The following is a 12,311-nucleotide window of genomic DNA, read 5'->3' on the forward strand; positions in this document are numbered from 1 at the left end:
AGTTTATGAAACTGGGTGATGTTGAAAGGATGAACAGCTGCCAAAAGGAAGTGTACGTGTGACTGTAAGGTGGTGAATTCCAGTATTTTCATCTTTAATTATCACTTTTGAAATCACCCTTCAGCCCGGTTGTTTCCAAACACACAGGCAACATGGGTGGTTTTTCATTCTTTTTTCTTTCTTTCATTTTTGGTAAATCTTTAGTTTGGGGACCGATTCTCACTGTCAACTAGTTGCATTTTAGCTTGCATATTACTAGCATATTGGCTGTTTATTAGTACAGCACACATTAATGTTATTACATATTACATCTCTTAATCCTATCCTAATCCTACCGCATACCTAAAGCTAACCACTGCAACAACTACCTTACTTACTATTAATAAGCAGTAAATTACCTTGAGCAGTAAAAAAACTGTCAGTGTTACAAATGGGGACAATATCTGATGGATGAATACATAATGTTTGTTTGTCATCCTATTCAAAATAACATTTGAAGTGCAGGAATGTCCAGTTACAAACACTGTGTTTCTTATTGCCAGAGGAGAACTGGCACCAGACTGAGCCTGGTTTCTCCCGAGGTTTTTTTCTCCATTCTGGCCCTGAAGGAGTTTTGTTTTCTTGCCACCGTCGCCTTTGGCTTTTGGCTTGCTCTGTTGGGGACACCTAGCCTGACAAGCCAGAGCCACATCCAGATGTTTGGTCTGGAAACTCACCATTGACAGCTCAATCCGAGGGGCGGATAAACGGTTGTCTTTCAAACTCCCTCTGCACGCGATAGGATAGCGCTACACCAACCAGAGCAACGAAGGTGAAGCGGAGCTCGCTGACTGATTAAACATTCGCTGTATCCGGTCGGCTAAACTCCGAACACATCTTCCCTTTTTACGAATGACTTCAGTGCCGTTCTTTGTTCTTTTCTCAGAGAAAAGCTCAACTCCAAGTCTTCCAGAGTCGCGGTCAAAGCTGATTCGAAAGACCGTTCGCCAGTTTCTGTGTTTACTAGAAGCACGCAAACACAACTCAGCCGTCGTCATTATGGCCCCGCCCACCGACTCTATACACGATGTGATTGGGCCGTCCAGATTGTGAGGAATACAGCTCAGAAGGGTATTGAGAGTTCATAGTCCACACTTGCGGTTAGATTAAATTTGCTGCCGCTAGGGTGCGTCTAGATTTCTAGGCTAGGGGACACCTAAATTTCAACTATATTACCATCTGCCCGCATTGACACTATATGATCATTTAAATTAGCTGTATAACATCACCGTTTTCTCCAGAGCGCCTGTACAGCCGAATCAAATTCTGTTGCATTATTTTCCCGTTAACACTGTGAAGCTGCTTTGAAACAAGTGGCGTTGTAAAAAGCGTTTTATAAATAAAGGTGACTTGACTTGTTCACATTATCTTCAAGTCTGAATTGCAAGCTATAAAACTGGTTCACTGGTAAATGAGGTAATTGTGATAACTGCATTAAAATATAATCACAGCATGAACTTTGGTTTAGTGTCGATGAAGGGGTTCTTGAGCCGTATTGATGGGGTTGTGGGGGAACTTCAGGCTAAAAAGGTTGGGAACCACTGGTTTAGATTATTTATTCTTAATGTTTGGTTAAATAAACAACCCAATTTGCTGGGTAAAATTAGCCAAACCTGTGTTCATCTGACAAAACTACAGCTACAGGTTTTAATTTTAAAAATTCATAGAAAAACATAAAGCTTGCAGGAAAACATAGACTACAAAATAATCTCTTTTTTTCTCTTTTTTTTTGCACGTGTTTATAATTTTTTTTGTATGACACCCTGGGCAAAAACTATGTTGGCACAATTTATTAATGTTTTAATTGCGTTCAATCGACTCCAAGCACAATTATGCAATATGCTTACAAATATAAGTGAAGCTAGCCCCTTTGACAGTACTGTATGTCTCAACGGTCCATCCAGCCCATCAGTGACTCAACAGAGGAACAGGAAAACTTTGGGTTCTTATCGAAACTTTCCCCATCTATTTTTATATTAAGGTTTTGCTGCTTCCCTAAATAAAACCATGGCAGATGTGTTTTCCTACTGTAGTTTGTCTGTGTTTTTTTATTTTTAAAATGACTAATCTCATTGAAAGTCGATGTCAGGCAGCTGTTCAGTGTTGACGTCATTTTTAGCACATGTCAATGAGGGACTCCACAGGCTCCTGTTTAGCAAAAGAGGATTTTAGGATAGGAAATAACAGGTGTCTTTTGCATAGCTATCTCCATTGGAAACAGTTGCTGTAGATATTGAGATGTACAATAGATGCAGCTCGTGTGGGCACAGATGCGCTGTGTATTTTCAGACGTGTCGGTGGTCTGTCAGCTCTGTTTTCCGTGTTGGTTGATGGTTTGTAAATGAAGCGACTGAAATGAGGAAGCAGTGGGCAATCTGTGACCTCACGGCGTGATGCTGTCACATTTTCCCCCGTCTAAAGGTGTCATTCACACATGAATTATGGTTCAAGTTCTCTATTGTCAAATTCCAAGACCTTGTCAAACTTTTATTTAGTATACATCTATGATCATGACGTCACGTGCTTCCTGTTTTTAAAAAATCACCCAGAAACTGCTACAGAGGAAGCTAAACATTATGTGGCCTTGGAATATGGCTGTGCAATCAATTGGTCACAATGTTTTGCAACATAACGCCTACATCTTGTATGATTAGTAGTATTGTTAAAAAGAGTAGATTTAGTTCTGAAAATGAAGACAATGTATAAGACTTGAGGCGAACTGGCTTCATACATCCAGCTGATTCAAACGCATTCAGATTATGTTTGAACACACACACTTGATCTGATATTGATATATCATGAGTGTGTCATAAGTGTCAACACTTTTTGAGGCCATTGTAGGAAAACAAGTTCCTTATGAGCTGTAGACAAGTCTGTCCTTCTTTCTGAGTCGGATGATTGCTAAAGTGTGTTTGTAGGTAAACTAGACTGTCATTAGGTGAACTTCAGCTAGTCTGAGGCTGGGTTCACATTCGTGTGTTTCAGATGTCACTTCTTTGGGGGTTCAGACTAGAGTTGTCACAATACTGATACGGATTTCTAACTTCGATGCGATACCTGGAAAAGTATCCATACCATTTTCGATACCATGGGGAAAAACCAATCCAGTGCAGAAGTATTCTCTGGAGAGTGAATATCAATATTTATATTAAAAAAACTGGAGCAGGCAACTTGGTGGCACTGTAACAGGAAAAAAACGAACAGGAAAATGGCTGTACCCACCTGATTGACTAAATAAGTCTGATTGACTTGAAATAACCTATGAGGACGTTGGTGTGTCTCAAAGAAGGTGTCTGATCTCAATGTCTCTATGTTCCAGGTGGCCGGAGAGCAGAAGTATCACCCAGAATGCTTCACCTGTCTGAACTGCCGAGCGTTCATCGGTGATGGAGACACGTATGCGCTGGTGGAGCGCTCCAAACTTTACTGGTGAGTGAAACCCAGAGCTTGACATTTACCTTTTCTCTCGCCAGTCACTGTGGCTAGTGGTTTTCCAAAGTTACAAGCCACTCAGCATTTTCACTGGCCACAATTTTGACATTGATACCCTGGGTATCAGTTATTAAAATATGCACTTCAATATGCTGACAGAAAGCAGTAGGACTGGGCAACAAAATCGATTTTTCGATTAATCGTTTTTTAAAATCTGGTCGATTCAGAATCGATTCTCAAAGGCCACGAATCGATTTTTTCCCCATATTTATTTCCGCTAACATTGAACATAAGATTAACGTAAATCGATTTACTAGTCTTCTCCACTAGATGTCACCCATTTGCCTTGCGTGATCTTACAAAGGAGCAAGAGGCGCACGCCATTTATCCATTCAGTGTTTAAATGGAGGCTTCCGGTGCGTTGTCGCCTTTATAAAGCTGAGGTGAAATGCTGTAGTAATACTAAAAATCTGCAGAACCATTTGATGTGACAACACACACACAGCCGAGCACACACACACACACACACACACACACACACACACACACACACACACACACACAGCCGAGCACACAACTGCTAAAAATAATCACACACGCGAATGCTTGCCTTGCATTAGGATCAAACTTGTGCAGTCTCTTAAGCACGTACGTTAGCCATTATAGACATATTCAAACTATAGTCCATATACAGCGCAGGATCAGTAATTCAAACCCTAATATCTTTTATTACAAACAGATTTCCTCAAATAATAGTTAGTCCACAGTCAACTTAAGTCAGCACGTGAAGGTATTGTTGTCCGTTACCACGGCAACTACTCCAGGAATTAACCATAGACCGTAAAAAAATAATGTACGCGTTTCTAGCGCATGAAAAGTAAATGCACACATGACGAGCGGCAAAATCGCAAGAAAAGCTTGTCGTGTACTGAAAATTGCTAAAAAAAATTCATCCAATATCCTTTTTATGTTTTAGAATAAATATATCAATATCCATAAAATACTTCTCAGATATTTATTTTTTTAGAATAACGTTGCATCAAAGTTGTATTTAACAATTGTATGGATTTGAAATATAGAGATGCGTTCTGTTTTAACCCTCTATGGTACGCAATATGATTTCAATGAGGAAAAAATTATTTGTGGTGTTTTTCCTGCTTAAAATAGGACACTTTAACAATAGCAATAAAAAAAATCATTATTTTTATTTTTATTTATTTTTTAAAAGTTTGTTGCCTCAAGGCAACATTGTACCACAACGTACAAATTTAAACTTTTTACGTTTTCATGTAGAAAAAATGAATATATTTATTGAAAAAATCAATTTCTTTAACCAGAGACCTGAACAAACACATTTATCCAGTTTATAATGTATTACAAATTTCATATTTAATAAAAAGCAACATTTCAAGTTCAGCTGTTGCTCTCAGGCAACATTGTACCATCGTGGAACACAAGTATTACCAAACCATTACATCAAGCCATCACATCAAGTTATTACATCAAGTTATCACATCAAGTTATCACATCAAGTTATCACATCAAGTTATCACATCAAGTTATCATATCATATCATAACCATCTTCATCCTCATTTCCATCTTCGATCTCACCCTCACTCTCTCTGCCGGATTGTCACTATGGCCTGATCTTCCTCATCACGACACCTCATCCTCATCCTCATCAGTGGTGTTTTATACCTTTTTTGAGTGCTATAGAAAATGTGCAGATCATAATATATGCAGTTATAGTATGTGTATTACTGTTTTATACATGCATTACAATATTGTGCAAAAATGCAGATATATTTAGATAATTCTAACTCTTTTCCTTACAAATATGCTGTATTTGTATCCAACCTAGTGTGTCTGCTATGGCCTTACACGATTCCATTATGGTACAATGTTGCCTTGAGGCAACACACAGTTTTTTGTTATTTACTTTAAAACATTTGATGATATATAATGTTAAGTTCTTGAAAATAATTCTTTACTAACCAGTGAAGGTGACTAATATTTTTGTGGGTGATTATCTGGACAGGAAATTAGTGAAAAATGCCGTTTTCATTGGAGAAAATATGGAGTCATGTGACCTGTGCACATGACTGGAACAGGACACAAAATGGACCCCTGTGGGTCATGTGACCCATTTTTTTACACTTTCATTGATTAGTATTTGAGTTCTTCTTCCCGGGGATAGGTTTGAACAATACATTGGTGTTTCATTTGATTAAGAATAATCTAAATTAGACTATGTTGCCTGGAGGCAACACCGTTGTGTACCTAAAATAAAAAGTTTAATACACAGGTTTGTGGCACTTCATTTCTTTTTAATTACCCATTTATGGTCACTGTTCTGTTTTATAAATACCTTTAGTATTTGTATTAAATCTATATTCATTTGAGTTGAATCGGGAATCCAAAATCGAATCGAAATCGAATCGATTTGAGGGCTTGTGAATCGAAATCGAATCGAATTGGAACATCTGAATCAATACCCAGCCCTAGAAAGCAGATTAATGCGTTTTACATCAGATTAATGAAATCGATGTAAGGGGTGTCCCAGTGAAATCTAGCAGTGATGATCAGTTAACGTTAATCAATGTCAAATACTCACTACTCCCTACTCTTGAGTACTTTTAAAATGGGTACTTTTTACTTCTACTTAGTAGTATTTAGGACAGGTATTCTTATTCTACTAGAACTAAAGCGCGAGTTCCACAAAAAACCCCAAACCCACAGACAGGCCAGTTACCCACAGATCACTCATGTGAACTTCAGCGGACTGCTGGAAGATATTGCTCTTTATTTCTAAAGCAGGACATTAGCCTGAGCTGTTGTTATGGGTTATTAATATATGTCCTGACTCCTGTTGTGTGGGAGTGATGTAGCTGTGCTTTATCTTCACACTCTACCATCTGAAATGAAAAGCATGCCATGGGCTGTGAAACTGTGTGCTTTATTCACGTGAAAAATGACAGTCAAACACCTTTTTTCTAACATGCAAACCCAGTACTCTGAGAAAATCTTTACTTCATTCTACTCTTACTTCATTTCAGTTACTGTAACAATATTTGAACAATAGTTTGATGATTTGAATCAACTGCATGTGACCGATGCCAGAGCAACATATCCATACATCAATAACAGACCCTGTAAATGTTGAGATTTAACATAACATAAGAGGAAATTTTGCTTTTATTTCACCTCTACTTTTCAAAACGTATATAACCTGCTGTATTTTGTGTCCCAGAATGATTGGTGACCCCTTAATAACTTTCTTTCATAATCATCACCACTAATTTATAATGATTCAAGTGTTTCATGTACATTCATACGTGAATATAAAGACAGTGTGAAACTTTGACAGCTCGGATGTTTGAACCAGAAACATATTTGGAAGAATGTTAGTTACCGAGCAGATCTCGACTACCATAGTATATATTTTTCCATCAGTGATAGTCAATGAGGGGTGAGATCTGCTTAATTACAGACATTCTTCCAAATATCGGCTTTTGTGTTCAGCAGAACAAAGAAATGTGTAAGGTTTGGAACTTGTGTGTAAGTGAAGACAGAATTTACATTTTTTGGGTGAATTGTCCATTTAAGCAATAAATGATGTTTGCTAACATGATTACCAGGAGTAAAATGTCACCAAATAACCTGAAATCCATGATTTCTTGTTATCTAAACTTTCTGTAAACTCCGTATCATTTGATGATTTCTGACATCATGTCGTAATGTTGCAGTGTAAATGTCCTGAGGATGTTAAATGAGCTCTTGTTCTGCTCTGTCTCCCTCTAGTGGACACTGTTATTACCGCACTATCGTGACTCCGGTCACCCTGCCCGACTCGCCATGCTCCAGGATCCCTCACACGGTCACGCTAGTGTCCATTCCTGCCTCCACCGATGGGAAGCGAGGGCTTTCTGTGTCCATCGATCAGGGCTCCAGTCCCAACGGCTACAGCCCCGAACACAAGCCCACCATCAGAGTCTCACAGTGAGTGTGTGTGTGTGTGTGTGTGTGTGTGTGTGTGTGTGTGTCGCAAACATGCTGCAGTCGAGACCTCCAAACCAAAGACAGTGTGTTCATGTGGCTCCATCACAGCAGAAGAGAGTCTTTCCCAAAGTGCTGCTGATCATTTACCTGTAGTGAAAACAACACACATGCATTTTTCAGAATGAGAATTAGGAGTTAACCATTATATGGAATTATCATATCCATTTAAATCAGGGCTGGGGAAGTTTATCTCCAACACTAATCACACCTGAAGCTGACCAAGGTCTTCCGGATTGCTAAGGTTACAGGCAGGTGAGTGTGTTTTTTCAGGGTTGGAGCTGAACTCTGCAAGAGAGTGGCCCTTCTGGATCAATGTTCCCCACCCCTGCTTTTAACGGCTAGTTCACAAAAAATGTGCTCACCCGCAAGTTGTTCCAAACCTGTATGAGTTTCTCCTGCTGAACACAAAGGAAGATATTTTGAAGAATGTTGCTTATTCAAACAGCTGGTGGTAGTCATTGTCTTCCACACTATACTATGGAAGTCAATGGATACCATCCGCTGGTTACCAACATTCTTCAAAATATCTTCTTCTGACACTCGTACTGGTTTGGAGTGAGTAAATGATGACATAATTTTGAACTCCTGGATGCCACTGTCCACATACGAGGACATTATATTTGAGTGAATTTCTGACACCACACGTCACGTTTGAAGTGTGGATGTCCTGTAAAGAGCACATTCAGGGCCTTTCACTGACACCATTTGTGTTGAGGTTTCACCAGGACAACAACAACTGCTTGCTCTTTAAAAACGACTGAATGAGCTAATTTAGCACTCTTATCAGAAGATATCTAAATCAGATATTTTGTAATATTTTGTAGTTTTAAAATTGTTTTTTTCATAAATCAACATCTCTTCAAAACAGAGCATTGATTTCATAAATGTCCTTAATAGAAAAAAATAAAGCATGTGTATCAGGCATTGTGGGAGACACAACAAGTGAATAAATAAATTACATATCAATATATTATTATAAGTTTGATATTATTATGAAAATGTTGCCAAATATTACTTCAAATATTAAAAATGTGTTCCCATTACTTGCTCCAAGAACACATTAATATGACATTTAGAGATGGGAATGGGAAAACCAATTTTACCCACATATTACATAAAATAAAATTGTATATCAATACAATCCATTTTCGGTTTAATAACAGATGAGAATCATCTTTAAACAAAAGTGTGGTTCAAAAAAACTCCCGAAACCTAAAAATTGATTGGTGAATGAAAAAAAAACAATCCCATAGTTTTGCCTATAGATGTCATTTCATATCATTTTTGTGTTTTGAGTCCTGGTGTCCACTTACGCACACACAGCATAACATGAAGTAAATATCATTTTGCAAAATGTTCTCCTCCCCATTGCCTTTCGTGTGCTCTAGTCTAACAAATGTAAAGACATGGGTCTTAATACTTTGATTTAGAAATATTGGTTATTTATTTATAAACAGAAGTAAAATGCAAGTGTATGAATGTGTTTTGAGAAATGGAAAGCTGATTTTGTCAACTGGAGGAAAATTTAAGTTCTTGCAATGAAGAACAGTGGAAATGTCAGCCAATATTTCTGCACAGGTCTTTTTCTGTATGATAGCTTTCTTCAGGCCCTATCTCTCTCAAATCTGGCTTGGATATCCAGACTGAAATCACACCAGCATCAGTAGAAATATCCTCCCTCATGTATTGCTCTTTTGTCTGTGTGTTCAGGGTGGACCCAGAATGCATCAGTCCAGATGTCAAGAACTCCATTCATGTTGGTGATCGGATCCTAGAGATCAACGGGACGCCGATTCAGAACGTCCCTCTGGACGAGGTGAGCGGCAGACACTCACAGAGCGTTTGATGCCAGATGAACATCTGAACAGTCAGACATGAACTCTCCACATGTGCACCCTAGATCTGATTCCCTGCGCCATTTGTAGCTTTCCAAGGGCTTTTTTCATAATTACCGGATTGCATGTATCTCTGTGTTGTCTTACCTCAATTTAACCAATTATTAAGATCAGAATACTATACACTGTTACCAATGAAATGGTATCCTCATCAACAAAAGCTATCTTTACACTGCAGAGGAGGAACCGAAGCTGGCATTTATGTTTAATGCTGCTCAAAGTTGGCATTTGTGTATTTACTCAACAGTTGCATGATGTAAATAGCCTACATAAACTATATAAATTATAACGGGAGCTTATTATAGGATTGGGCTGCAATATGATGACAAAAAATCATTATTGCTGATTATTGCTCTTTATATTGTAATAGTAATTTTGGTTATAAATAAGTGTACAGTATTAAAGTACTTACAAATCATTTGCAAACTATTAGCTTATAGTTAATTCATAGTTAATATACTGTAGTCTTTACAATTTTAATATATACAAATAGTGAGGTAAATTGTGATTTAATGTCATTAAATGCTTAAAACCAACCATTATTGGACATTAATTGCATTAGTATTAGGTGTCCATTAATACAAAATATATAGTATAAAAACAATTACACATATAGAGTCCCTATAAACAACATATGCCGACGTGTGTGTGTGTTTTATTGTAAACATTTTAAGGAACACTGAATATGAATGCAATTAATATCTAATAATGGTTGGTTTAAAGCACTTAATGTCATTTTCCTATTTTACGTGACCGTGATCAAAAGTGGGAACTATTAATAACCTATTAACATTTCCTTTACATATGAGCTAATTAAACAATAATTCTGTTAATTAAAGTGACAATGAATGTAGATCTCACTACTTGTATATTGCCTATTAATATTTGTACAGACTACAGAATATTAACTATTAACTAATAGTTTGTTAATGATTTGCAAGTACTTTATTGCTGTATAATTATAATAGTGTCACCAATGTTTTGTTGATTAATGTTGATTAATACAATACAAAAAAGTGTTTGGAGAAAGGGCATGTCATTTTCTGGCTACACAGGAACAAAGTTAGAACAGTTTATAAATTATAAATACGCCAGATCGAGTCCCCGAAGCGGTCTGCGGTGGAAAATCAGCCGCTTACAAATCTCTCAATGGACACTGCATTCATGAGCTCAACAGACACGAGCGTCACGCTGCAGAAAATCAACATGTAAACGTTGTAATGCTGCAATCGACATATATTTTCACATTTCACTTTAATTGCGACAGTCCTTGCCAGTTTTTGCCCCCTCATCTTGCATTTGGGGGGCATTTTCACCTCAGACCGCTGTTAATTTCTGAAATGGTGAACAAAAAAAGCTTTGTTGAAATATAAAAAAATGCTTATAAAACCGTTTCTGTTTCGACTTTAATTTCTGATTGGATGAGCCACAAGAACATAAAAGTTTCTCAAAAGCCCTGTTTCCACCGAAATTACCCGGAACAATTTGTCCCAGGAACTTTTTTCCCACAGACCTGCAGCTCTCTGCGTTTCCATCGCGGTCTAAAGTACCATGAAGATTATTGACTTGCATGACTTTCCAGAGCCCACTCGATTTAATCTTCTGCAAATAAAGCCTGAACCTCGCCGTCGGTCCATCTGTCCTATTTTTTAAACTCCATTGTTGATTTGAATAGCAAACGATACTACACGCACCACAATAGACTTTTAGGGTGAAATAAAATGCTGCGTAAGCTCAACCAATCAGCATGTTCAGCGATAAGCCCCACCCTCGAAAGTTCCTGAGCTTTAAAAAAGTACTACCTCGCAAGCAGGGCCGTTTTAAGGGGGAAATCTTTACCCTTAATTTTATTTAGACCCCGGTTCCTACAGTCGAAAAACCACAAAATCTCTAGTCCCTGGGGAAAGTTCCTGCGGTGGAAACGCGGCTAAAGTCTGTGTTTGTATTCTTGCCCTCTGATATGCGTCACACCTGACCAGCATGCACTGCATTCCCAGTTTTACTATAGCAGTCATCAGCTCAATGTGCGTTACATTTGCAGTTTTATCTGCTAACTTCAAGTAGGAAGATCAAAATCGGGCAATGCTCACATACAGTAGAGTGTGTTTCTGGCCTTCACGGTGTCTTCTGTGTGTGTGTGTGTGTTAGATTGATTTGCTGATCCAGGAGACGAGTCGTCTGCTGCAGCTGACCATCGAACATGACCCTCATGATCACGGCTCTTCAGAGGATCAGGTGGACGGCCCCACACCCCCGTCTGACGGGCCCAGTCCCATCATGCCCATTACACGGCCGCCCAGCCAGGACATCAACAACCTGCGCTCACGCATTATCACGTCAGTGATCTGCCACATACACACGTGCTGTAATCTACTGCTCAAACTGAACTCACTGCTTCAGCAAGATCCGAAACTCTGGCATAGCATAGAAACACACTAACAGAACACCTGAGCAAATGCAATGTTACAGCCAAGGCAATCCATCATTAAAGGAGCTGTATGTAAGAAATGTATTTCAGTGAATCATAAAATGGCCCTGATATGTCTCTAGACATTAATAAATAATGTTAGTTTCAAATACTTCTATCACTGACGGCAGTAGTCCGGCCAGGATATTGTCATTTATAAAGTTGTTGTTGCATCAACTGATTTTGATGTTGTCATGTTGTGCACCGATCGACCAATCACGAGTCAGTAGTGTTTGGGCATCCGGGTTGCCAGATCTGCTCTAGTTACCACAGCTGCAGATCTACAAACGTTCCTGCTGATCCTGCAGACAATCTGGCAACCTCGAGTCAGGGGGAGGGGGATACACCGCTCTACAGAAAGTGATTGCAGTACCAGCTTTGGCCACCGTGATGCATGTTATATTACAGCACTGATCAC

At 38.6% G+C, this 12,311-nt stretch overlaps 1 protein-coding gene across 4 annotated transcripts in view; it reads left to right on the top strand.

Moving 5' to 3' along the window:
• The window catches only part of limk1a (LIM domain kinase 1a), a 105,104-nt gene that overhangs the window by 72,739 nt on the left and 20,054 nt on the right, over positions 1 to 12,311 (top strand). For all 4 annotated transcript variants that reach the window (XM_067449975.1, XM_067449976.1, XM_067449974.1 and 1 more), the window contains 4 exons: positions 3,359 to 3,468; positions 7,274 to 7,471; positions 9,242 to 9,347; positions 11,575 to 11,762. In XM_067449975.1, coding sequence (XP_067306076.1) covers positions 3,359 to 3,468; positions 7,274 to 7,471; positions 9,242 to 9,347; positions 11,575 to 11,762 — 602 coding nt within the window. The remainder of the gene's footprint in view (positions 1 to 3,358; positions 3,469 to 7,273; positions 7,472 to 9,241; positions 9,348 to 11,574; positions 11,763 to 12,311) is intronic.

The sequence above is a fragment of the Pseudorasbora parva genome, chromosome 8, assembly GCF_024679245.1.
Source record: "Pseudorasbora parva isolate DD20220531a chromosome 8, ASM2467924v1, whole genome shotgun sequence".
NCBI lineage: Eukaryota > Metazoa > Chordata > Actinopteri > Cypriniformes > Gobionidae > Pseudorasbora > Pseudorasbora parva.